At 39.5% G+C, this 27,329-nt stretch overlaps 1 protein-coding gene across 4 annotated transcripts; it reads left to right on the top strand.

Moving 5' to 3' along the window:
- Positions 1-31: 31 nt before the first annotated feature.
- LOC122761290 (prolactin receptor-like) lies at positions 32-27,236 on the top strand. 4 transcript variants are annotated; one of them, XM_044016483.1, is made up of 11 exons: positions 32-595; positions 700-894; positions 7,114-7,387; positions 16,640-16,749; positions 18,707-18,836; positions 20,467-20,636; positions 22,860-23,038; positions 23,112-23,265; positions 23,908-23,995; positions 24,264-24,333; positions 25,368-27,236. In XM_044016483.1, the coding sequence occupies exons 4-11, from the start codon at positions 16,659-16,661 to the stop codon at positions 26,031-26,033; spliced, it is 1,548 nt and encodes a 515-aa protein (XP_043872418.1). In that variant the 5' UTR covers positions 32-595; positions 700-894; positions 7,114-7,387; positions 16,640-16,658; the 3' UTR covers positions 26,034-27,236. The 4 variants fall into 4 exon arrangements, with proteins under 4 accessions (XP_043872418.1, XP_043872409.1, XP_043872402.1 ...); XM_044016474.1 differs by having other exon boundaries at positions 700-921; positions 16,644-16,749; XM_044016467.1 differs by having other exon boundaries at positions 700-921.
- The last annotated feature ends 93 nt before the right edge of the window (positions 27,237-27,329 follow it).

Raw genomic sequence — 27,329 nt, 5'->3', positions numbered from 1 at the left:
CATTTTGTGGATCTGAGAATTTGCACTAAGGTGTTTCAGGATGTTTTAAATACCTCATTCACATTATGTAGTTTTTACCAACAGTAGAAATGTTCCAAATAGAAAAGACTCTGTGTTAAGTGAAGCCAAATCATGACATAACATTAAAATAACTCTGTATGGCTCCTGGTATGTACTTGTTATGCCCGTAATATATCAATACTAAGTCAAGCCAATTCCCGTTTTTTTTTATGTGCTGTCCCTCACTGCCATGGTCATACAACTCAACAAAAAAACAAACAAAATTGCAACATATAGGAACTTGAGACATGCAGTATACATTTCAAACATCTCTAAGCAATATGCGAAATTACCAAATTTCAACTGATTCTGATATGGCAAGTTGTCTTACTGACAAGGAAATTAGTCATTAAATATGTCACATTCTGGCCTCAAGTCAGGAGGAAAAAAGGTGCCACTTAAACTTAAAGGATCTTATTGCAATAATACTGAATGATCTCCACTCTTTCAGACTCTCACAGTACACCTCCCAGGGCTGTAATTGGCAGCTTTTCAAAGGAGTGGTGAATGAAGGAGTCATTGGTGGCAGTTAAATGTAATTCCCAGTACAATTTCTGTCTTTTATCATCCACTTCCTCAGTTGTCATTCTTTGGCAGTGACCAGGTCTCCTGGGTTTTTGCTTTTTTGTCTCCCTGCAGGCTTCATACGACGCCCGAGTCCAGAGGCCATTCCCCCGCTGTGACGTGGATGTTGGCATTGACGTTGTCCTCCTCAGGGTCAGAGGTCAGGGTGAAGAGCCTGCATGGACACAGAGGGATACTGAATGAAGATGTACCGATTCACCTCCATACTGAAGTGGTTTTCTTTCCATCTACAACTCCCGAGTCTTGGAGGTGAGGCATCAGCACCTGTACAACCAGGTATGTTTTGGGATTTTTATTATCCGATCCAGTGATTTTGACCAGTTTGACCAGATTCCCATCCTTAATTTTTTATCAATTCGATTGTCTGTGCAATATTTAGACAAATACTCTTCACGTCCTCCATCTTCAATGTGGCACCATGTAGGTGTAAGGCCAAATTCCATAAATAATCCCTTTACAACAACAAACATCAAAGAAATTGTTAAATTTCAGAAGCTTCAGCCACATATAACTGGCATTTTTGCTTGATTAATTATTTATAAATACACAGTCCAGTTTGAATCCTTCTAATTTTGCTGCCGTTAACTTGGTATAGAAGCTTATCTGACAAGCTTTTATGACAGAAGTTGTATTCTTTATTATTTTCCTTTCAAAAATGTGATAAAAATTCAGAACGTACATAATTTTAATCAGTTTTATCTAGGTTTTAAAAAGGCCAACGATGCCTTAGCATTAGTGCTTTCCAACATCAACTCAGGATTATAGTCAATCTGATCATCCTTTGGGATTTAACCATGTAGATAATGTGACACCCATTGAGGTTAAAAAATTAAAATGGTGTTTTACCCCTTTGCCTGCAAGGCTGCTGGTGAGCAAGGCATTACTCTCTGTCAGTCTGGATCGCGGTGACATCGAGAACCAAGACCTAGAATTTTGTTTACTTTATTTGTGTTTAAAGAAATAGATGCTCGTTAAGAGTAGAACAACAGATTAAAGGGGCCTTCCTGTATGGAGTTTGCATGTCGTCCCCGGGTGTGTGCGTGGGTTTTCTCTGGGTTCTTCAGTTTCCTCCCACAGTCCAAAGACATTCTATCTGGGTTCAAATTCAGTTGTTCTGAGTAACAGTTATGAGTAATTCAAGATAAATACAAAAACATGAACAATAACACAGGAAATGAAAATAATCAACAAGAACAAGAACCAAGATCTGTGGCAAAATCTGATCAGTGAATTGTAATGAATTCATTTAATTGTCGGTTTGTGTGTGTTTGTGAGAGAGAGAGATAGCTAGATAGAGCGATAGCACTGGACTCATTCTGTCACATCTCATGTTTGTCACTCTGCCATTAAAATTGAATAATGCATTTTCTCATGTTCACTCACTCACTCACAGACACACCCCTGTGCCTTAGTTATATCTTTGGATACGCTGTGGATGCTGAGTTGTTGCCATAGTTTTATAAAGCTCTCTCTCTCTCTCTCTCTCTCTCTCTGACTGTAAGCTATAGGACAGCGTTTTCACACACACACATTTTCTTGTGATTAAATGTATTGCTGTTACGTTAAGAGTTGTAGGAATCATGTTAGGAGTCATAACATCATATCTACAGTCATTTTAGTGTGCCATTGATAATTACAGTGTAGAATGTTGTTATCAACTGTTATTGCTAACAGTGGCTAGCTAGCTAACTAACCCGTTCAACTCTGGCGTGACATCACTCTCTGTTCTGACTTCCAATGTAAGTGGAACACACAGTTAGCGCAACCGACTTCACATGCAAATGTTAATTGCATAATTAAATTTTCTACTTAGAGTCTTGTAGGAGCCATATATTAATTTGTATTTTCTGGGTTTATTCCTCCTGAACACCAGGGGGCATAATGGTGAAGTCCGAGGCTGGCCAGAACATGTCACTGATCACAGGTGTTGCTATTTTTGTGGAAGCAAACCGTTTTTGACCGACATGTGTGGGATTTTATCGTTTAAAGACTGTATGAATAACTTATTGGAAGTGACGTGGAAGTGTGGACGGTACACAAATAAATGCAATTTGAGTTCAAGTATAAGAAAGTATCAGTTTCTCCGAATTACACATCTGAACAATTTAGCGATCAGTAGCGGTTGAAAATGGGACAGCCACAGTTATTTAAGTCTTCAAAAATGTGACATTTACTACTTTAAGTAGTGTGGGAGCAGACCCATGAAGCACTTTGTAGGCTAGCATCAGTGATTTGAATTTGATGCGGGGCAGCTAAGGGTAGCCAGTGGAGCTCAATGAACAGAAAGGCTGTTTTATATTACAGGGTTCCTGTTTTAGTATTTCCATATGATAATTCAAGATCAGTTGTGGAATAAATGTAAATTGCATTGTAGTGGATAGGTGTTGTACAACTTAATAATCATTGACAAGTACCTAGCATGTGCTTCCCAATCATTCTAGATTCTGGACTAACTCGCCTCATAGTTCAAAAGGGAAGATCAGAATGTCTCTGTTGTTGTTGACCATCCCCGAACTTCTTCACTCTCGCACGCAGTACCCTTCTGAATGTAGGTTGGTGATCTCCAATTGGTCCATTGATAAGGCACTATGCGGTCAACTAAGGGCGCAGGCGAAGGAGACGAAGCCAGGATGTCCTGGTACAGACCTTTAAGGACCATTAAGGGCAGTAGCTGCAGAATAAAATCAAAAGTATAGGCTTATTCTATACATATTCATAACAACATTCTGTGTCTGCAATGACATTTAACTAAAAACCAACTCATCACAAATGTATATATTCTGCATTTAAATAATTTACATTCATGTCTATCGCTGCTAAATCATTGACCCCATGTATTCATGAGGTAATGACTCTCTTTGCACAGGGATAATGAAAAGTACCTTGTCTGAAATGATAAAAGTTTGGATTAGAGTATTTACAGCATATGTGAAGGTTAGACACTCACATGGTGTGCAATGTAGACAAAAGGTCTCTGATTTTTTTTTTCTCCTAATCTGGGCTAAAGGGATTAGATTAAATCTGTTGCATGGTGACTGTGACACAACTGCCGACCCTTTTATGAATACATAATCAAAGTGTTCTCTCATTCTGCAGTTTCTCCCGTCTTAGCAGTTTGTTTCCCTGACTCTCACAACATATTTTTTCCCTTAATATTTAAATGTAAAACAGTGTATTCTGCATGTAAAATCAAATTAAAGTTTTAATGAAAAACTAAGGTGAACCGGATTTCCTGAAACATTTAATAACTAAAGTCACTGCCCAAAGCAGACAAGAGATCATTTTTAATATTTTCATTTAATATACTTTTTAAACCCTCCAAGACTTTTTATCCTCCCAGGAAACTGAAGTCAATCCTGTTTATTTTTTAGCAATGTCTGGACAAAGTGATACACTAAAAACAGTCTGGACTAAAAACGTAGTGGAAATACCATGCCATTCAACAGTAAGGATTACCTGCATTCCTTTGTCTTATACAGTAAATTGAGTTTCAGACTCAAGTGATCTGACGCCATAAGCTTTTGGACTTTGGGACACTTGACATTTAAAACACGAATGAGGAAAAATAATGTCAGAGTTTACTCTGCGTTCCTTGAATATGCGTCTGCAGAGGCACAGAGATTCAACGTTAGCTTGCACAATATTATAAAGTCAATACGTCGTGTATTTATGTCTAATTTCAGTGTCACACAATCTTACATCAGCTTATTGTTGTTTTTTTCAAAACACTGATTGTGTTTGTAGATAGTTGCTGTATGATTTTAAAATTAAAATAAAGAATGTTTACATACTGTAAAGTTCTATATCTTAAAGGGATAATTCAGTTTAGGCTCAATTTTTTCTCGTGTGCATCCCACACCAAAGAAAACCAGTATTTTTACATGAAGCTAAACTGGAGTTATTGATCCACTGTTGCCTCCATCTGTAAGTTCAACTGTGTTATTTTGTATATTTGAAATCCTTCATTATGACGTATGTAAGTGACACAAACTTATCAAGCAAGGCAGCAGTAGACCCGAGGCTGCTGTGTCTATGTGAGCTAAAACCTGTGATGTTCTCTATGGGCTTTGGTTAATAGGTTTAATTGGGGTTTGTGTTTGTAAATATTGGATCATTGTGCAGTACATTTTGATTTTAGATGTCTCTTTCTGCTCTATGAATCTAAACGCTTTATCTGCATGTTAACCATCCCAATGGTTAACATGCAGTGGTGCTACAAAGTGCTTGAATAATAGATGAACTCCCTCCCACAGAACAGGGCTTGATCATAATATCTGTGTGTGTGTGTGTGTGTGTGTGTGTGCACTCATGTCTTTCTATGGCTGTGAGGACAAAACCGAAGCAAATTAACTCCTTAATTCCAGCTGACATGATTTGATTGACATTTACACCTGTGCTTGAATATTTGCATGAACAGGATTTATTTGCCTGTACATCACTAAATTAAAAATGTGTCCTCAACTTCCTGATTTAGTCCCTATGCTGTGGGTTCCACAGCTCTCCCACACCAAAGCCCATTGAGAAAATCTGTGTTTTTAGCTCATGGAGACACAGCTGTTGGTCATTTGGTCAGTTTGAGTGATTTAGGTACAGTATAATTTAAGGACGGATGTCAAAGACTGAAATTACAACATAACATACTTGAATGTACAGATGGAGGCAGCATTGGTGCAACAACTCCTGTGTGCCTTGATGTTAAAATAACAGATTTTCTATGGACTTCGGCGCAAACATGTCAGGAAATTACATTTAACGACTTTCCCTGTTGGCAAAAGTCAGTGTTGCTGGTGTATGAATACCTCACAGAACCTCATTTCAAAAAACCTGACCTAAGTTCGATTACTGTTATCATGTCAGAGTCCAGTTCCAGGAAACAGTTTAACCACTTAACAGAAAACATTCACTGCATGTTTAACATGCATACTGTCACTGCTTCCTTGGATCTGGATGAATCATTCAGAAGAGGACGCTCTCTGGCTAATTTGAGTCATGCTCCTTTGCTCTCGGGGCTATGAAGCAGTCATGCTGTTCTCATTGGTGAAAATGTCAGTGGTGAGGCAGTCAACAAACACGGCGACACACTCTTGAATCATCCATCTGCTGGATAATCTGATTATCTTTGCCTCCATGAAGCAAAGTAACACAGTTTTTTCTGATATGATTATTTCCCACAGTGTATAAGAGTGACATAGAGGGCCTCAAGCAGTAACAAATATTTAGTTTGTTCTGCTTTTTAAAAAAAAGGATCATCCCATGAGTGTATTTTTCTTTTGAACTTATCTTTTATTTAGTTTAGTTTTAGTGCATTATAATATAACTTTATTTTACATTTACAGCTGTACATAGTAGTATGGTAAGGAAACAGACAGACAGAGAAACAACAACAAACAAACCAACGTATAATAGCTTGAACACGAGTACAGGTGCAGTTTCATTATTTTATTTATTATTAAGTCTCCACATTGTTTGTTTGTTAGTCTCTGTCCTCTGTCCCATTTCAAGGGAACAGGTGCATGATCAGAGATGGTGATAGGCAATATTTCAATGTTAACAATTCTATGAAAGGCTGTCTTTAGGAGTAAAGAGAAAAAATCTATCCTAAAATAGGATGTATGTCTGAATAGGAAGTGCTTCTTGGAAACTTACTTCTCCGTACATCCACAAGGCCTGCTTCTACAGATTGATATTTAAGCATTCTGCTCATGTTAGACAAGGAACCTTTAAATATCACATTAAACAATGTCCTAATAAATTTAGGTTCATCTCCATACACATTCACAAGGGATATTTCTACACCATCAATTAATCCGTTAAACCAAAAGCTGATTGGCTGATTTTGATGATGGAAAATCTGCATGTGCAAGAAAAAGACTGCAAAAAGAACATTTGATAATATTCACAATGCCACAATGTTTTAATAAAAATGTGATATGGATTAGTTCATTAATTTAAATGTTATAATTAATTAATTAGTTTGAAGTGTGGTATTTAATTTCTCAGTTGAAATGTAATATTTGTTTTTCACATAAATTGTATACGTACTTACGACAGAGTATTAGGGCCAAACAACAAAGAAAAAAGTAGAATCTTTTGAGAATAAAGTCCTAATATTACGAGAATAAAACGTTTAATTTGTAATATAATGACTTCTTAAAATTTGGACTTTATTTTTGTAATATTAGGACTTTATTCTCGTAATATTACACCTTCAGTCTTGTAATATTATGACTTTGTTCTCATAATATTGTAACTTTTTTCTCGTAATATTATGACTTTTTTCTCATATTATAACTTTTTAATATTATGACTTTATTCTCGAAAGATTCAATTTCTTTTCTCTTCTGTTTGGCCCTAATTCATCCATCGTACTGTATGGATGCTTAAAATGTACAGTATATTTTCTGTCTTAGTATTTGTCTAAAGAAGAAAAATTCCCTGACTGCACATGTGGGCGTGGTTTCACCTCAGAGGGGGAGGAGTCCTGGTGCTCCAGATGGCGCTTGGGATCAGGTGGAGAGAGAAATCCGCCCAGCCTAGAGAGGAGAGGCTGCTGAGCTCCACATACAGGGGTCAGTGAACGCAACACCAGGCAGCTCATCACCGACGCCGACTCTTCCACTGGGATTTCACCGGACTAACCCGCCGACTGCTGGCTGGTCCCGGTCCAAGCTGCAGCTGTGGATCTGTGACGTGAAATCACTCTGCAGAAGAATCTGAAGCTACGGATTAATTCACTTAAGAGGTAAGATTAAGCTGCACGTGCACGGAGCGCCCGTGCACAGGTGCGCCTCATTAACGTAATTAAGTTCTTTAATTAGTTTTTAATTGGGAACAAAGATGCATTCAACAGGAGTTTTTGTACTTCTCAACACATTCAAACATATATATGTGTGTGTGTGTGTGTGTGTTTTAGATTATATTTGGTCACAGGTCATGAACAAAATAAGCAAAACAGACAAATAATATGAACAATATTATGGAAGTATGTGAAAAAGTATTAAACATTAAGTTAAAAATAAAGTTTAACACAGAATAACAGTTTGTGTTGCACAAAATCTGACAGACCTCATTGAGTAACAGGTGAATTACTGTATATTTGATATTTTTGTTGGTGGTACAGTATGTGGTGTGGTGTTAGTGGGAATGAAGGATGTGAGAGTTCATTCCCACAGTGTTGGGTATAGGGTGAGAGGTGTTGTCCATGATGGATCTGACCTCTGCTTCGTCATAGTTAAGTCCAGAGGACAGTCCTGGATTGGGCTGGTTCTTCTGAGCAGCAGACCACAGCGTAGATGCCACCATACACGTTGGGTTTTGTAATAAATCATAAAATATAAGTTTTGATAAACGGCTAAATCAATACCTCCCTAAAATACTTTGACCACATAATAAACAAGTCATTTTTCCACTTATGAGTGTGTTTAAACATTATATCAATTAAAATTAATTGATTTAACCATAGAGTAGCTTGAGAAAGCCAGTGAGTCCCAAAGACTGCGTCGGGACCCACATATGGGTCCCTAGTCTTTCAGTAAAGATTTATATTAAGATTTTGAGTGCACATTAATAAAAATGCATAAAAAGAAGATGTAATTAATTTACCAAACAATGAGTTTACCAAATGTGCCAAAACTGACATTGGGTTGTTACTTTATGCACACATTTGCTCTTGACTGTGATTTTCATCTTTAAAAAGTATAGGAAATATAGAAAACTGGGGAAAAACCGCTGTAGAACATAAAGTTTGTCTAATATACCATCATATTATCACCAAAGGAAACTAGCAGTTAAAGTTTGGTTTACTTCTGACCTGTAGTTTAATTTTTGATTATTGACATTTGATAGTTTCTGGTCTCAAGCAGTCAGTGATTTCAACTCATGTCTTTAATAAACTTGGTGTAAGAGGCCGTTTTCACAGCAGATATTCCTCAGCAGGACAAACATGGTTTTTACCAATAACATTAATTTAGAGATGTACAATATTGGAGCACTCCTGATATAATGGTATATCAGTTATCGGCAAAAGGCTAAAGGTAGATTACACTAAATACTCTAGAAGCATTTTTTTATGGTTTTGTAAAAAGAGATAAGAGAAAAAATGACTCATGGACAAATGACTTAAACTGGAAACATGTATTTCTCATTATAAGTGTATTTTTAACCTTGGGGCAAAACGTGAACAGCCATAATTACTTGACAATATGCTGCAGTCCTTATGTTTGGTTAATGGAAAACAAATTGGAAAAGTAGCCAGTTGAGCGCTGGCGAAAGCGGCTGTTTGTCACTTGTAGTGCTGAGAGTGCCCGGAAACTGTAATGACTTTCTACAGCTAATTATACTCCACTGATTGACTTGTAAATGTAGATTGGTTTATTGCGTTAACATTCACACTGACTCATCTATTCAGTGAACATAAAACTAGAATCTTTCAAAAAAAAAAAAGAGAAAGATGTCACCTAAGTAGTTTTTCAGGAGAATTACTCTAAAGCTATTTTGTGCAGGGTCCGGACAAACACCACTGAAGAAGTGTTTTTGTTTGTCTGTGTGCAGCCTTGCTGGAAAAACAACTTGTATTGTGACTGGATTTAAGGGAACTGTCATGTCTTGGCTGACGTATCCGCTCTAGTTTGTTCGTTTCTGCTAATGCTACTCAGTGGTGTGGAAACAATTTTCAAAGAATTTGTCCTTGTACTGATCAGACATTCTGATACTGATCAGAATGTCTCTGTTAGCTGCACTCGAGCAGCAGTAATTTACCAGCAGTAATTTCATTTAATTTATAAGTAAATTACAGCCCTAACTGTAGGACAACACTGCTTTTTGTCAGATGTTGAGTCTGACGAGTGGATAAGCTCCGCAGTTGTTTTTTTCATCTTGTTCACTTCAGTATGAAATGAGCTTTAATGGTTGGGGGAAGCAGAAAATAGTTTCCATATATTGTACTCGTCCAACGTCTGTTGCACATTGAAGTGGAAAATCTATTTAAACATACATTAAGTTCTTTATGTCGAACCATGTACCATATGACCCCCCGCCCCCCAAAGTTATATGTTGCTGCAGGCATCATGTATTTAAATTAAATTGACCACATTTAAAGTTTTGGACCACGCGTTGACCTAGTATTAACCACTGTCCTGAATGCGTCCTCTGTTCTAATCACACAAAAGCTCATTTAGTATTTCGAAGTGTCCACAATCTGTCCTCAGGATGCTTCCTCTGTGGATGCATCCTCTGACCTGAAAAGTTGTGTGCAGTGTGTTTTGGTTGGCTGGAAATCAAAAAATCTTTTTACTTTGCTCACTATGGTGTAGAGCTGAAACAATTAATCGATTACTAAATTAATTGACAACTATTTTGATAATCGATTAATTGCTTTGAAGCTTTTTTCATGACTAAGAGAAGATTTCATATTGTTCAAGCTTCTTAAATGTGAATATTTTCTTCATTTCTTTGCTCACTGAAATCATTAAAAGTTAATCATTTTGGTTTGTGGACAAAACAAGACATTTGAGAACATCATCATTTCCAGGTTTGACGAACACAGATCAACATTTTTTAAGGTTTTCAGATATTTTATGGACCAAGTTAGTTGCAGCTCTACTATGGTGCCAATATATTAAACAGCTTTTCTGTCAATAAGACTCCTTGTCACATGAGTATGGTGCGGCCATCTCTTTTTAGAGCATGTTGTCTTCAGTGAAGCATTTATATATTATTTAGTGTTTATGGATTGTGTCGTATCTGGTTCTATGATGTCAATCCACTGATTTAGGCCAGTATCTGATGTGGAATGGTTTAGTACAATATGGTACCATTCTATTCTTTCGCATCCTTCCCTTGGGGTACCAGAGTGAAAATGGTAGGGTAAGGTCACAACAGTCAGCTGATTTGGTGACAGAAAAAAACGTCACTCACTTGCGATCGGTGTAAATGTCCCATAGAAGTGGCAGATCTATGCCCGCAGTCTAAAAAGATAAAAACAGCGACTGGATGTCAAGTCACGTCAATCTTATTTATATACACTAGCTCAACATCACAAATGCAATTTGCCTCAAAGGGCTTTACAGTCAATACAGCGAATGACACCCTCTTTCCTTAGACCCTCACATAAAGTGAGGAAACACTCAGGAAGAAGAATCCCTCTCCCAGGACAGACAGACGTCCTCCACTGTCACCGTCTGTTGTCGTCTCATCAGGTTTTCGGCTCAGAACTTGGTCCCAACACTTAACAGGACATTATGTAACTTTGCATGACTTCCTGTGTATCCAGATGTTCAAATGTATGTTTAATTGCATGATACAGTATCGCTGGAACCATAAATAGCAACCAAAACAATGTGGTTTGACAGATAAGTCAGCTGCGTGGGCTGTTTATTAACTCTTGTTAACTTTTTGTGTTTAATGTGTCAGCGTGATGTGACAGCTCTCCATCAGTTAATTAGTAACAGGTCAATATGGACGCACGGAGTTACGCAATGTTGCCATGTTTATGCACAACATGCCATGTGACTCCGATTGGATCAAATGCTCCTGTCGGTTCAGATTAGAGCTTCCTGTCCATGTGTGCATGTTGCCTGCGGTGCTGCGTGTGCTGCCCGCGATGGGTGGATGCTCTCACTGCTGCTCGACTGGAGCTCGAGAGCAACATGCGTCCTAAACTGATAAGACTTATCACTGCTGTATCTGCTCATGACAGTTGAAGCCGTGGTCACAAAGTCCAAAAGAGTGTGTGAGAGAAATGTCTTTGTTGCTCTTCTGTCCTCGCTGCCATGTGGGAAAGTGACGTCATTGCAAACGCTCACACTGGCCACTTTATTAGGCACACAGGACCCATTAAAATGGCACCTGGTGTGATCCAGGGATTTACTCCTAGATAGCTGCTGCTCACTGGATAGCTTCCCTCTGTATTTGCCTTTGTGCACTGTTGAATGTGTGTACCTATTATTAAAGTGGCTGGTGAGTGTAGAGTTCATTCTTAAGACCCACGGTCCTCAAACAGCCTTTAGTTTGCTGTTAGAACTACAAATGCGGTTACTTGCATCATCTTGGAAGCTCGTGAGGATTTGCTGGGTTTCTCAGAGGTTGAGTTCTGGAAAGATCCCCGTGGTTGCAGCCTGAGGGAACGACATGGAGGGTGTCTGGAGTATGACTGATTGAAAATGTGAAAAATTTAAATTATGTGTGTTCTGTCATGAGTTTCTGTATTTCTATGTGTTCTTGCTTTGTGAGTGCTCTGTGACAAAAGTAGGGGGCATATGAAACCTTGAGATGCACACATCTCCATCCATCATCACACTCGACTCTCAGAGTATTCTTTTCCTTTCCTTTCAGTATTCAGATCCTTTCTTTTTTAATTCTTTGTATCTTCAGGGGGCTGAAACTAATGGAGATGACACTAGTTTTGGTTATTATTGTTATTATTATTATTGTTAATTATCTGTAAAACTACAACTAAATATACCTATTTTGACTACAAGAGGTCATCTAACAGTATCATGTAATAAGCTGCACAGAGGACCTTTTTAGTCTAATTTCTTTGTTTCATTTCCCATGTATTATATATGTCTGACAACATAATTATTTACCTAACAGCATATTATTGTTCAACTTCAACAGTTTTTGCTGCTAAAGTGGAACTTTGCAAGTCTCTACAGAGCTCCCCTACAATTTTCGAGTAGGACTTGTTTTTATGTCTCCATCCATCCATTGTCTAACGCCCGCTGACTCCCCGCTCCCTTCCCCGTCCCTGGCCATATGTATTTGTTTTAAACCCAAGCCGTGGAGCCATGCCCATGCCTGTCGTCGTTTTATTTTGTATGCTTCTGAATTTTTAAATTCTCGCCACTTGGAAAAAGTCAGTGTGACAGGCCCCCATTCTTCTTGCAACAAGACATTTAACCCTTTATCACAGAGTGTGTCGCCTGCGATACATTCTGTGATAAAGGGTTATATGCTAAAGGTTAAATGTAAATGAACAAGTGCACTTTGCATTAAGGTAATTACGTGACGGTTTGTGCTATCGGAAAAATTCCAACGGCAGTTACTGCAGTAATTTCACATGCCCTGTGTGTGTGTGTGTGTGTGTGTGTGTGTGTGTGTGTGTGTGTGTGTGTGTGTGTGTGTGTGTGTGTGTGTGTGTGTGTGTGTGTGTGTGTGTGTGTGTGTGTGTGTGTGTGTGTGTGTGTGTGTGCACTTGTGGCATTGCAGTACGTTGCATTTAGGACCCAGTGATATTGATTTCCCAGCAGCAGGTGGGTCATCATGGAACAACTCCTGTCAGGGTCTTGCTCCCCACAAGCAGCGGGGGGCCGTTGGCAAGGCCTACACACACACACAAATGTGGATCAATGGGCTGCCGTATGGTTAGGCCGTATAGTTGTCAAGGCAACAGGTAAAGCATGCGTTGTGATTGGTCACCGAGGATCAGATAGTGAGAAAAATGTGGGAACGGGGGCTACATTCATGTATCAGATGAACCTTTCAGGAAAGGGGAATCATATTAGCATAATGATACTTGGATTGTAGCTGCTGCTGTGTGCATGTGACGCGTGTCTGTAATTGCTTTTGATTGTGCTCAACGGGTTCTGCAGGAGGTGTTTTACTTAGTCTTATTTTTCTGCAAATGACCGTGTTTGTGTATACATACTGGGACAAAAAAAGGGGAAATGTATACACAGCTATGGTGGCCTTGGCATACCATAAAGGAGGAAGATTCCAGAAATATTATACCCCAGTGCTACAAAAGCACGATTACACTCTCCATACTGGACCTTTTCATTTGAATAGAGAAATCCTTCAACAGCAACCAAATAATAAATAAAGCCTCATTATTTTCACACAACAGGTCTGTTAATGCCACCGGTTTAATCTGGTTGTAAATACGTGGGAAAAGTCTTTTCCCTTCCGAAAGGTTTTTATTGCTTCTGTTTCTTAATCAAAACACTTTAGCCGAGCACAAATGAAAACAACGAGCAACCAATTTTGCAATAATTAATTGTGCCAAAGTGCTTTCCAGATAACTGTTGTATAACTCGATGAGAATAATTGGACGTACTTATGACTTTTTATGAGTCACAAACTCTATTGTTCATTAGGACCAAAATGCTTATGTCACAGAGAGTAGGCTGAGTCCTTTAGTAGGCTCTTGTAAATGAAAGAAATGACCTCAGAATTGGCCATATTGTGATAAAAGGCTGTTCATTTAAAACTTTACTACTGTACACCCTTGCCTTCGGTGTTTAGTCACCTGTGTTTGCTGTATTACACATTGTACGGGAACTTGTTTCTGTTCTGAGGGTTCAAGGATTTGTAAGGTCATGCATTGTCCAAGGTCATAAAGCTGATTTATGAGCTGCTCTGGTTGTATGAGTTAATGCAACCCCAGTGTAATCCATGAAAAGACATTGAAACAGGAGCCTTAATTTATGGATGAATTGAGATGGATCCATTTTAATAGTCTCCATCTCTGCCTGAACCAAAGGATGAGCTCACAGCAGCCCATCACCTTCTTAGGAACCTGCACACAGCTGGCGTCACATGAAGATTGAAGGCTGCCAGATGCTGCTGATGGATTACAAACCCGACTGGGTCTAAAATAAACATTGTGAGCACTATTGCATGGATTACAGTCGTCACCTCCATCATCACACCACTGGGGAAATGTGAAAATTGGCTTTTTCATGATGTGCTCATAGAAAATTCACGAGTGGGAAAGACGCCCTCGTAGTAAGAAGTCCGTCGACGCTGATGCTGCTGGAACTGGAACTGCTTTCTCTTACTGTAAATGCATTATAGAGAAAAGTAGTTTCACCTACACTTTCAGGATCTAAATATAGGCCTGGTTACATTTCACTCTTGGGTTTCTGGGTTCCTAACTTTCCACATTGGTTTCTTGGTCCCTGAAAAAGTCACCCAGTGATTAAAGGCTTTTATATCGTCCGGGTTAGTTAAAGTGACCCTGTTTCTGTAGTTCCTGCATCAGCATAGTCCCACATTTGACTTCAGATCCTTGTTTCTCCAGCTGTAGGTGAAGTTTTCTGGTTCCTGGAGCGTTTTTAAAGGTTTTCTGTGTCCTGCAGTGGACGTTATCTCTGTGGAACTTCACTCACTCATCTTCCATCCTCCATGTGAGGATCATGGGGGACGCTTATGCTAATCCCAGCTGAAGCAAGGGTACACATAGAGATAAACAACCATACAGTGTCCACTTTTCCTAATCTCAGAAACCGTGGGAGCGAACTGGAGAATCTGGAGGAAACTCATGCAGCAACAGGGAGAACTTCTTGCTGTAAAGGCTGATTCATGATAGTTAATTAGCAGGCAGTTGGTTATGGGATTTAGATCCTTCAGCAACAGGAAATGGCTTCCTCTGTGAGAGGAAGGTGGTCTGTACTTGTGTGTGTGTGTGTGTGGGGGGGGGGATAATTCTTCACCCTTCACCCTGACTGACATAGTGTCTCTAACAGAGTATTCCATGGCTGGATTAAGCTATTTACAGTAAAGAGCTTTCAGCCTTAGTCAGTCAAAGCCTTAAGATGGTCTCAGTCTGATGAACAGAAGCCTAATTAATGTTGAGTGGTGGTCCCCCTTTTGTGTATGTGTTTTTTAGATGATGTTAAGTTTATTAAATATGATAAATAATTTCAAATAATCATTTGTTTACATTCTACTAAATGAATATAATATATGAATATGATCCACTAATTGTGAGATTTAAAGACGGAAACAGTAAAGTGAAGTACAAATGAATGGAGCAATATCAGTATCTTAAAGCAGTTATTTTAACTTAATGTTCTTTGTGTGAAGGAAGTTTAATTTTTCCATCTGTGTTTCATCCGTTGATTCAGTCTTACACATAACCATAACGAACATAAATAAAAGAAATATGGCTGGGCAACATTTCAATAATATCACAATATAGTTTTCTTCAACAGCAATTGAAACTAAACTTGAATATATTCCGATGTTTATGCTATTAATTGATTGTTATTATTTGGATGGTTTTAACTGTTTTATGTCCAGTACTTCATTAAAAAAGTACTCCTTTACTGTCAAATGAAGAACAGATGTCATCACAAATGTTGTGCAGTGGGAACTAAACAGGTCAAAGTTTATTTTTTAAGAAAGGAAAAATAAATAAAAAGCTTGAATCAGTCCCTTTTGTTAACTGGTTTCAAAGATGATAAATGGTACAGTTTCTGAGAAATCATCTTGTCTTGTATCCTTGTTGCAAAGGTGGCTTCACTGAGAAGTGTTCCAACGTCACTGCACGTGGAATCGGAAATGTCACATGTTCCTGCCGGTGGACGTCTCGACAGTGAGGGATCATGAGACGTGTCCTTTTGAGCATGTGCTCAATTCAATTCATTTATATAACATTTTCCTTACTACTTTAGACTACTTAAGACATAGAAACAGGGTGTATAGGACGAAAGTAGATGACGGGCCACATCACAGGGTCACTACATTTCCATGTGTGTAGCTAACTTTTGCAACTTGGAAACTGTCATATTCAAATACAAAACCGGCCTTGCCCTGCAGTAAGTAGTGTGCTAACTGTATTCTCATCTAATCTGATTCTTTTAAGATTTTCCTACAAAATATTATTTACCAACTACACTTTACTATAAAGTCTCCTTGTGTTTTGCAAATTCCCAGTTTATTCCCATTCATTCTCATAAATTCCTGTTCATTCCTATGCAAAATTTCCAATTTTGCAAACCTAGTTAGATATGAAACTAACATCCACGTTGATTGCCTCAATGATTCTTTTTGTACTGATTGCATGTTTTAGTCTAATAAAAAAAATACCTGAGCTGCTGAGATGACTGAAATCGCTGCAGCCACGTCTGCGTGTATCCTTGCTCATTTCACCGTGACCGACTCCTTTAGCCCAACTAAAGACATACATGCATTCATTCTGATGCGGTAGAGCAGAAGCACTAACTGTCAGAGATGCAAAGCTGAAGAATTCATGTTGTTTTTGTGTTGACAGGAAGACGGAAGACGGCAGGATGCTCTGGCCACTGCTCTGTCTGCTTCCTCTGGCGGGCTGCGGCGCGGCGGTCCCTCAGAACATCACATACAAAGAAGGACTGGATTACGGTGAGTGAGAGAAACACTGGAGCCCAAAGAATTAATGAAGTGAACAAAAACGTATGCACAAATTCTCACTACTGGACAAAAAACATGTTAATTAAAGGTCCATTTTACAACATTTAGGAAGGTTTGTTGGCAGAAATTGAAGAGACTACTAGATGGCTGTCGTACAAACACGGCTACTTTTACTGTTCATTACACATCTGTCTTATTTGTTTCTCAGTAAATCAGTCGTACACATAGTGCCAGTAAGTTTATGATCTGCACTCTCATCACTAGATGTCACTAATTCTTACTCCTCACTGGACCAAAACAAGTCATTGTCTTGTGGTGTACATCTGAATTGTAATCATTACTTCCATTGATCAGTTTGGTGACTTTGCAGTGAAAGTGGTGGCGGTGATGTCAATTAAATTGACAGGAAGTGTCTGGTGTGGTCAGGATCAGCCGGCGAGCAGCTGCGTTTGTTGTCAGCTCAGTGACGTCGGCAGTGGGAGAGAGTGAATCATTATTATTATTTTACAACACTGACGTCTGGATTCCACACTATTCTCTGCTTTTATGCATTTCGATTTCAAACAACACTTTTTACCCAATCAAAATACACAAATTGCAAATAAAATATTGATTAAAAAATATTGTATATTTAATTTTGAATATTGTTTAGAAAATACACCTTTTGTTAGCAATGATTGGAACGGTCCATGTGACTGTTTGGTGCTTTTCAGTGATACAATTCATTCTAGGAATTGGTGTATTTTAATACCTTATTTTAGAGGAAAGCCTCACTTTCCGAGCTTTGATTTGAAAGGTCTGTCCTACTTCAAATAAATATCAGAATATTAGATATTCATTCATACTGTTGGTATGAATGTTTTTTTTTTTTTTCTTTATCGTTGTAGTCCTTTTATGTGTCTTTCACTTTTCGTCTCTTTAGGTTCCTTTGTTGTCAGTTTTATCAGTTTGTAGTCATTTTACATCTATTTCTGGTCATTTCATGTCCGTTCTATGGTAATTTTCTGTCTATATGTGGTGGATTTATTTCTATTTGTGTTAAATTTGTCTCTGTTCGTGGTCAGTTTGTCGATTTGTGTCTATTTGTCATCATTTTTGTCTGTGATAATTTTTAATGTCTTTGTGGTCATTTCCTGCCTCTATGTGATCTATTTGTGTTAAATCTGTGTCTATTTGTCGTAAATGTGTGGTGTTTGGCACAGCAGAGTCTGCAGTAAATCTGTTGCACTGGATGAGCCTGATCGGCTGATGGCATGATTGTGATCAGCTTTTCCTTGTGGCCTGTGTGCGTCTGTTCTCGTGGTGGTGGTTGATGATGAGAAGGTCTGTGCATTGCAGCTCACTGAGCTTCTTATAACAAACACAACAGGCCTTTTGTTTCTGTGTGGCCCTCACACTGCAGCTCTGTGCATTCTTGTTGCCTTTTAATATTTTTCCATTTTTCATGACCAGCTGGACAATAAATCTCGGTGTACCAAATGTTTAAATCGAATCTCTTTTAAGTTCAGGATTATAAAGCACTTTGATTAACACTTCATAATAGTGCACAGCACGTTACTTTTTCCCCCCTCACAGCGTGCGGACGTGATCGATTTTCAACTGCTGCTCTAAATCATTGGCGCAACAGTCCGTCAAACACACTTGGAAGAAATAATTACGTGACTTTTGTAGAAGTGAGAGCCGGAGCTTGGATAACTGTAGAATAGTTGGTTTAAACGGTGTCTCATATTATTATTTATTATCTGGTTATTTGTCCTTTATGTTCAATGTTATGACACTGAAGCAGCTGTTGTTACATCATTAACCTTTTGAGAACAGATGTACAACATGACTGTGAAGTTGCCTCTCTGTAACATTTACCTGACTGAGCTGTGTGCCTGCAGGAATACACCAATTACTATTCAGCAAGATCAACGTTCACCCACGTGATTTATTCATGTTTCCACAGAGGCAGTTGCCGTAACAACGAGGCCTCACATCTTCAACTGCCGCTCACCCAGCATGGAGGATTTCACCTGCTGGTGGCTCCCAGTGGACAACCTGACGGACGTCACCTACGTCCTCACCTACAACATAGAGTATGTTCAGTAAACTATCTGCTTTTATTGTCATATGGTGCAGAGATATTAACACTGCATAAAACTCTCTCTCTCCCTCTCTCTTCTGTGGGTCCTTTTAGTCTTGGTTCTGTTCACACCAGACATTTTAAAGAATCTTCTGAAAATGTCACAGCTGGAGCGTAAATATTTCCCCTCATTAGACCTGAAAAGAAACCAAAGCTTAAATCTCTACTAGCCCCCGATCTCACACATGCATGCAGAAACGGCTCCCACCTTGGTCAATTATGTGTCGTATATTGCCTAGACTGAAACTTGGAGCTGCGTGGTGCAGTGAACAGCAGCAGTTGTTTAGGGAGTGTGTAATTTTCTTTGCTCTCGTTTGCATGTTCTATCGGACAATCATAATCACGTGAAGCCAAAATCGGGACCTGAAAGTTTTATTATATGTCAGTTTTTTTGCAGTAGAGTCCACTTCTGAATCTTTTCATCTTAGTGTTTTTAGCCATATTGCTGCTATATGTTTGTTTGTCCGTCTTGCCCTAACAGTCATTCTTTAAAAAATATGATATAAAATTGCTCTAATGACAAACGTGTCACACGTTTGACAGTAGTTTGAATGTAGCTGGAAATACTCAAACGTTATGCACTACAGCTTTAAATTTCCCCTGCATCACTGCGTCACTGTCGAGCTTTCTAACACGTCGATATTTGTCTCTCTCGGCGTCAGACAGAAGACAGCCTGTGGACATGATGGCACACATAACCCCAAAAGAGACCGCTGCCTGTAAAGGGGACAAATTGGATTGTGCCTTTGACCCATTACAACGTCATCACTGACAGTTTCATTGATTGTTGTCTTGTTCTGCTTCAGGGATGTGCGAGTTTGTTTGCAACCACATGTTGGAACTTAAAGCCTAAAATTATCAAAATATTAAAAAGGAGCAATAATGAGTTTTAACCTAAAAGCAGACTGAATCTGGTATTGTTTTAAGTAAAATATTGTTATATTTGACCATTACTACAAAATGATAATATGCACTTTTCAGAACAGCAAAAGTTTACTTAAGTTGAACCAGTCTTTGGCTGTTCCTGGTTTTAAACCCTTACCTTGTTTGCTCTTGATGTTTTACAGCAGTTTGTTGCATTACCACCATCTTCTCCTCTGTTTCTCCTTCTCTTCTTCTTCTGAAATTGTTGGCTGTATTAAGTCATAGATGAAATTGGCAGACAGCCGGCGAGGTCTATGGGAAAATGAGCTTCTAATTCTCTCTTGAGTTTTAACATCAGTGAACATTTTCCTGAGGAGTTAATGGTCTCAACCACTAGTTCTTCAATGGACCATGATTTACTCCGTTTTGTAAATGATGTTACACCAGCGTGATTGACAGCTGGTGCTGTCCAATAGGAGCCTGGTTGCAGATGACACCTCGTCATCTGCAGTGTCAAAATGGCATCAGCCTAATCAATAAAAGCCACAAAAATAAACCTCAAACCACTACTCAGCTTCAGCTTGCTGGATAAAATAAAATAAAAGATGGGAAGATGTTGAATAAGAACTAGTGAAATGGTCTATCTATAATAATCTATCTAAGTAAGAATGTGCAGTCAAATTAACAAAATGGAAACCTCTTCTTTGTGTTGTGAACAGAAAGGGGCCCACACTCGAATGTCCCGACTACACGACCGCCGGTCCCAGCAGCTGCCACTTTGACAAACGCCACACATACGTCTGGAAGGTCTACTGTATGAACGTGACCGCCATCGCCGCCCAGAGGAACTACACTTCCCAGCAGCACTGCCTGGACGTGGCAGATATAGGTGACGACTGCTGAGGGTGTGTTCAGCTTTAGTTTCCAAGACCAGAACAAAATTCGCTGTTTGGCGAATTTCAGTGAACTTCAACCCGGAAGTCGCTTTGACAGTCAGTGTTTTTAAAAACACAGACTCCCTCCTGAAGAACATAATTAGATGCTTCCCAACAGCTGCTGAATCTCAGCTTTGTTGAGCAGAAGGTCACTGTCTTCTTTTTTGTTTCACGTGGCACAAACACAACACACGCTGCACCCATTTCAAAGGAAAACCACTCGCCACTAGCATTTCTGTTCCCTGTTTCCATTTGCCTTTTATTGAGGGCAAAGAGGAGCATTTAGAGCATTTAAATGTTCATTATTTATGGTGATTGATTGTTCAAAGTGAGTATACTTTATGAAAAATATAAGATTAGTCTTGCTATTTTTAAATAATTCAGCGCAATTCAATCTTTAACCCTTAGAACACGGAGCAATTTGGCTGTTTTTTGTGAAGTTTGGAAATACATCACAGTTCAAAGTTCACTTGGCTCGTTTTTTATGAACAAAAAGAAAAGAAAAACGGTCTATTTTTGTGACTTCTGCACAATTATTGCTACTCTATATCACTACTAAAAATGTGATATAAAATGAATCATAACTTTACCAGGTACGTGCCACGTGAGCACTAAGGCTTAGGCTTGAAATCTTTGATATATTCTCAGCCAGACTTCAAATCACCACAATGGATGACTCAGAGCAGCATGTGTGTCATATAAATGTAATGAAAATGTGTGGTTCCCCTCAGGCCTGACAGATGATTGTGCCAATTCAATTCTGGAATAGAACCAGAAACGTAACAAAATGTCCAAATGCAAATAACTGTACTGTATGACTTTGTCCTCCTCGCAACAGATTACAAAGTAACGTTACCCCAAACACTGATGACCCCTTCCCTTTATCGTCTTCTTTGAGGGATGCTTCGCAAAAACTAAATTGAATTGTAGAGTAGATTGAAAATATCTGTCTGTTATTATCCAGATTCCACAGACGACTCTGCTCTGTGTCCCCCGTCATGTGCGATCTATCCGCAGCACTAACACGCGTGTTGCTCACGTGTGCATCCACATGACGGCTGAAGTAATCTTTTGTTGTTTGAGAAGGTCAGGGACAATATTCTTATCATGTTCCTGCAGGCACTGTAACCCACACCCATACATACAGTGCAGTATGAATTAGTGCTCACTGTTATACAGTATACAGCATTTACATTTAGATTTAAGGATTGAGCAGACACTTTTATCTAAAGTGACTTACAAAAGAGGAGTAAGCTACATAGAAGTAGCACTAGGGCAGTGCTTAATCGTACTATTTTGTACCAGAATAATAATTTCCAAGGGTGTGTCACAATATGTGACGGAGTCGTGTTTGTTTCTAGTGTCTAGAGTTTTATTTCTATTCTTAAACAAGAAAGTGTTTGAAATTATATCTAATGTTTAGTTTTATTTGTGTCTCGGAGGAGTACCATAATAACAGGATAATCTAAATATGCAAGTTGGCAAAATGTGAAACAGGTCCAGTTTGTAGTTATTTTAAAATGTGCTACACGTTTTTTTACCAGGTTGTAAAAATTCAGTCGCAGTCTATTTTTAATCCACATTTTAATTTGGATTTTTCGCTTTAACCCTGTTTATATGGACATCCTCGGGGTGTGTGTTTATAGGTCACGTCGTCCTATGTGTTGTTGAGTCAAAGTTATGATTCATTTTGTGTCACATTTTTAGTAGCGATATAAAGTAGCAATAATTGCGCAGTCAGAAAATTTGACTTTTTTTCTTTCCTTTTGTTCATAAAAACGAGCCAAGTGAACTTTGACGTATTTCCAAATTTTCACATATTCAATCTGATTTTAAACATTTTGGTGAAAATTAATAATTTTTTTGCGTAGGTTGTCCTGAAAAAAAGGATATAACACACTCTGTGTTACACATTCTTATAGCCTTTGTATATACTGTATGTTTTAGCATAGTAATGGATAAAAGCAGCCAAAATGCTCTGTGTTCTAAGGGTTAATAATAATAATAATAATAATGACACATAGTCTATCTAATGTTGTTATTTACAAGAAATGAAACTGAACTTCCGTAGCCTGCCCTGAGTGAACTCAAAGCATCTCTCAGTGTGAACTCGATTAACGTCTTCTGGTATCTTTGTATTTACTGAAAGCTGTTTTTTGTCTCTGTGTCGTTCACAGTTCAGACCGAAGCTCCCGTTAACTTGACCTACTCGCTGACAGACGCCGGCGGCCACGAAATGGGCCACAGTGCACAGCTGTCCTGGCAGTACCCGGTGCCCTCGCACCTCCAGTACGGCTGGATCACGCTGCTCTACGAGCTGCAGTACAGACGCGTCACCGAACCCGACAACTGGAAGGTACGGAGAGGAGACGTTGTGCACCGCTGTGCTCCTAATAATAAAGTGCTCACCATGCCTCTGCTTGCCGCAGGTGAAGTACCCACTGCGCGAGCCTCATGTGACGCTGCTCGGCCTTCCTGTCAGCGACTACGTGATCAGAGTGCGCTGCCGTTCACAGAACTACGGCTTGTGGAGCAAATGGAGCCTCACGCTGATTATGAGCATTCCCTCCAAGACACCTGCAGGTACGCGTGCACGCACACAAACACACACACACACACAGGGTTTTCCATGGCAACAGTGACGCACTTGCACATAACTTCAGTTTATTTTTAGTGGAGTTATTCTCTGTATTTTCAAGTATTGATGAGTGTTTGAAAACCACATCATCACAGTGAGCACTGACTCTTTTTTAATCAGCTCAGTAACACCTCTGACCGGCTTTCCTGCTAAAACTGTATCACAGCTTTGTTGTTCAGATGTTCTGCTTTTCTTTTAATCGATTCTTGCATAACTTCATGTTTGATGTGATATGAAATGAAATAATTCTGAAAATCTGAAGTGGGTGACCAAAACCTTAAGTCTGATCAAGACCAGTGCATCGGTGACTTCCATTCAAATAATTTATTTCATTTTTCTTTGTCAGAAATACACAATAGGACACAGAGTGATCCTTAAATCATCCAGAAATTGTCCACAATAATCTGTCCATGTGAAATAAGCAATTTGAAAAGCACACACACATATATTTTACCGTCATTTGAAGCGTACTTTGTGCATAACCTCTCACGGCCCAACTGCAGTACCACCATGCCCCACCAGGTGGCCACAGTCCATCATTACTTGACTCATTAGGGGATGTTATTTTTGTTTCCAATGTTGTGCAGGAAAACTGCTGGGGCTGATTCTGGTGACGGGCGTTGGTGTCATGGCTCTGCTGGTTATCGCCTTTGGTTTTGTTCCACAGAGTAGAAGGTAAGAAAAAACATTTGTGCAGATTATGAGAGACTTAATTAGAGTCTGTTTATTTATACAGCCAAACCAAAATCTATCATGGTCTGGAATTTATAATTGAATATACAACCCAATGTACAAGCAGAAAACCTGTGGTGACGACGTCACCCATAAGAACCTAAACTCCACTTTTGAGGCCTCCTGTATTGCTTTATTTTTAGGTCCCCAGGACGACAACGACTAGTTTATGAAAAAGTCAGGTTTAAACAAAAATGTCTTTTCACCTCAGGTTAAAGGAGTATTTCCTGCCGCCAATCCCGAAACCTCGGATCCTGGGCATCGACCCTCAGCTCCTTAAGGTAACGATATAGGAGAACAGGATCACTGTGCAGACCATCATGTGTCACTGCTCTGGTCAGATTATTATTATTTGTTTTTGTTTAAATACCTTGCGTTTCTTTATTGGATCATCATCTGCCTCCGGCGGACCTTCCATATCACTGAAATATGTCATTTATTAGATTGGATTAAATGATGTTACATTAGACTTTATTGATCCCCGTATTACTGATGATCTGCTCCAGCAGCAAAGATCCAGAGGTGGACGAGACTGTGGAAAATAGGAGTAAAATAAGAATGAGAAAATAAAAGTAATGACACGGTACACAATTCAATCTTTACCTACAGGAGATGTGCAATAGGTCCGGGATTATTTCACATATATGTTGCCCAGATGGGATGAATAATGCACTGGAATTGTTGTGAAAATTTAAAACAGAGGAACTCAAACAGACACAGTACTGTTTTCCATCATTTATGATTTGATTTGACTTTGTGTTCCGTCTGTATTTTGCCTGCCGTCCTGCCACTTTCACCCGTGTCTCACCCACTTTCCTTTTGTTGTCTCTCCATCTCCTCTCGTCTGTTCTGTTGATTTCCTCTCTCCTCCATCCCATTTGCCCGCTGTTGCTTTTTAAACCCTTTGCACTCTTCATTTTGACGCCTATATTTATTCTTTCATCCTCATCTTTTCCTCCTTTCCTTCCTCCTCATCTCCCTAATAATCCCTTTTCTTTTCCTCCTCCCTTTGTTTTCTTTACACTTTTTTTTTCTGCATTTCACTCCTTTTTCTTCCACTCTATGTATCCTTCACTTACTTTCTTTTCTTCAATTCCTACCTACCCCCTCTTTTCATCTGACCTTGCCATTTTTCTTTTCCTCTGTCATTCTTCTCTCCTGTTTTCCCCTTGCATCAAGTTGCTCTTTTCCTCCCTCTTATGTCTGCCTTTGCTGCCGTCTTTCAATCCCCCTCCCTCAAATTATTCTCCTTTTGACTCTTGTCATTTCTTCTTCCTTTTTTTTTTCCCCCACACCCCCTCACGTCCACCCAAAGAAGGGGCATCTGGATGAAATCAACTTCCACCTCAGTAACTTCCACAGTTACACACCGCCGAGCTACACCAAGGAAATCTGGGAGCAGGTCAGTGTGGACAGCGTTTGTCTCACCGCACCGAAAGACTCCGGTGTTCCTGCAGACTCCACGGACGAGGAGAAAGTGTCTCTGATCGTTCCGTGCGACGCGAAGCCCGTCGCTGCTCGCCATGAGTTCGTGAACCAAAACCCAGCGTCATACGTGCAGAGTCTGTCGCCCTATTGCTCCTCACATCCCGGAGCCTTTGCTCCACCGCTGCTCATCCCCGCTGCCCTGCCTCGACCTGAGCTGCAGGACTACAACGTGATCGGACAAGAAGACTCACTCGCCGCACCTGATGTCGCCACCCGCCGCACGCCGCCCGATCTGTACACCTGTGTCCACCTCGTCAACGACAGCAGTCAGCTGCATCTGGTGCCGTACATCGCGATGCCGTACTGCAGGGAGTTCCCGACTCTGCCCGGCGACGGTTCAAACAGAGGTGAAAAGGAAGAGGAGGAGGAGAAGAAGAAGCTAGCGGAACACCACGCCAAGGCCTGTTTGATGAAATCGAGGGATGACGCCAAGGCCGAGATGAGCGAGGCGTCTGTCCCTCTGCTGCCTGTTGCCGTTGACAACAAGTGCTAAACTTTAGCACTATGATGAACACTGCGGGATGTGCTGGAATATGGTAAACGGTGTGAATCAGCTTTGAAGCTTGAAAATATCCCAATCCCAGTTCAACGAACTCTACAGGAGAATGTTTCTGTTGCAATAACGTGTTGCATTGAGGTGACAAACTCTGGACCGTGACCTTTCTGTCTTTGGAGTCTTTTATCCCACACAGAAGCCGTTAATACCTTTCACAGTCTGAGTCTGTGGTTTGTTAGAGCCACGGGTGACCGAGATTTTAAGATTTTCACGATGACATTGCGGGTGAAAGAACGTAAAAATTCAAAAAGGAGAGGGTTGTAAATTTGCCTCCTGTATAAAACAAACAAAGAAGAAAAACAGTATCTGTCTAACCTCTCATTTAGGGTTGTGTATCTTTCTCAGGATAAAAACAGAAAAACTGCAAAGTCATGTTCCTCTTTCCAGTTGCTCTGTTGGTTATGCAGCGAGGCGACCGCTAGCCTCCCCCATCCTGCATTTAACCAAGTGTTTCACACAAGACAATAAGCTGCTTTTCATATATTAGTTTTCCTGCTGTGGTTTCTATGTGTCGCCATACAAACAGTTGCTGTTCAACTCACAAAGAAATTGCATTTGAAATCCTGTTAATGTTACCATTTTTCTGGTAGTTTCCAAGTTATTTATATCTGTTGTCATACTTTATCGTGCCCTTAAAAGCTCAGTTATCTTTTTTCTTTTTTTTCACAACCGTCCACCCCAGACGGTGTCTCCTTACAAACCTCTGTGTGTCTTTTGCGTCGCTAAACAAGCTCGCATAGAAATTACATTTTAAATCCTGAAAGACTCCTGTTAATATTACCATATTTCTGATTTTTTTTTTTAGGTTTTTGTACACTACATGTTGAGATACTCGCATGTGCCAGCTCATTATAGTCCAGAGGAACACCTGGCACGAACCTCTACTTGTGCCACATGGAATCTGCAATTATAATGTTAGACTTTAAGATCCTCGCCCTAAACCTCCAACCTCATATTAGATTTTATTTAAACTGCTAATTGTCCCACTGAACGCTGGTGGCTTTAAACATGCTGTGTGAGTTTTTTTTGTTTTTTCCTTTGCTTGTTGTCTCAACTGATGCTGTAAACTCAGGTGTTGTGGAAACTTTCTGTGGTGACATTTTTCCTTGCTTTGCATTGCCAACTGAGAAATACTGTAAACTAAAAAAATATATATATATATATATATATATATATATATATATATATAGTGATCTGCTTTCAGGAAATATACTTAAAATGGCTGTAATTCAT

The sequence above is a fragment of the Solea senegalensis genome, linkage group LG2 (genome assembly GCF_019176455.1).
Source record: "Solea senegalensis isolate Sse05_10M linkage group LG2, IFAPA_SoseM_1, whole genome shotgun sequence".
NCBI classification, from domain to species: domain Eukaryota; kingdom Metazoa; phylum Chordata; class Actinopteri; order Pleuronectiformes; family Soleidae; genus Solea; species Solea senegalensis.
This window is presented reverse-complemented; position numbering and strand designations above follow the sequence as displayed.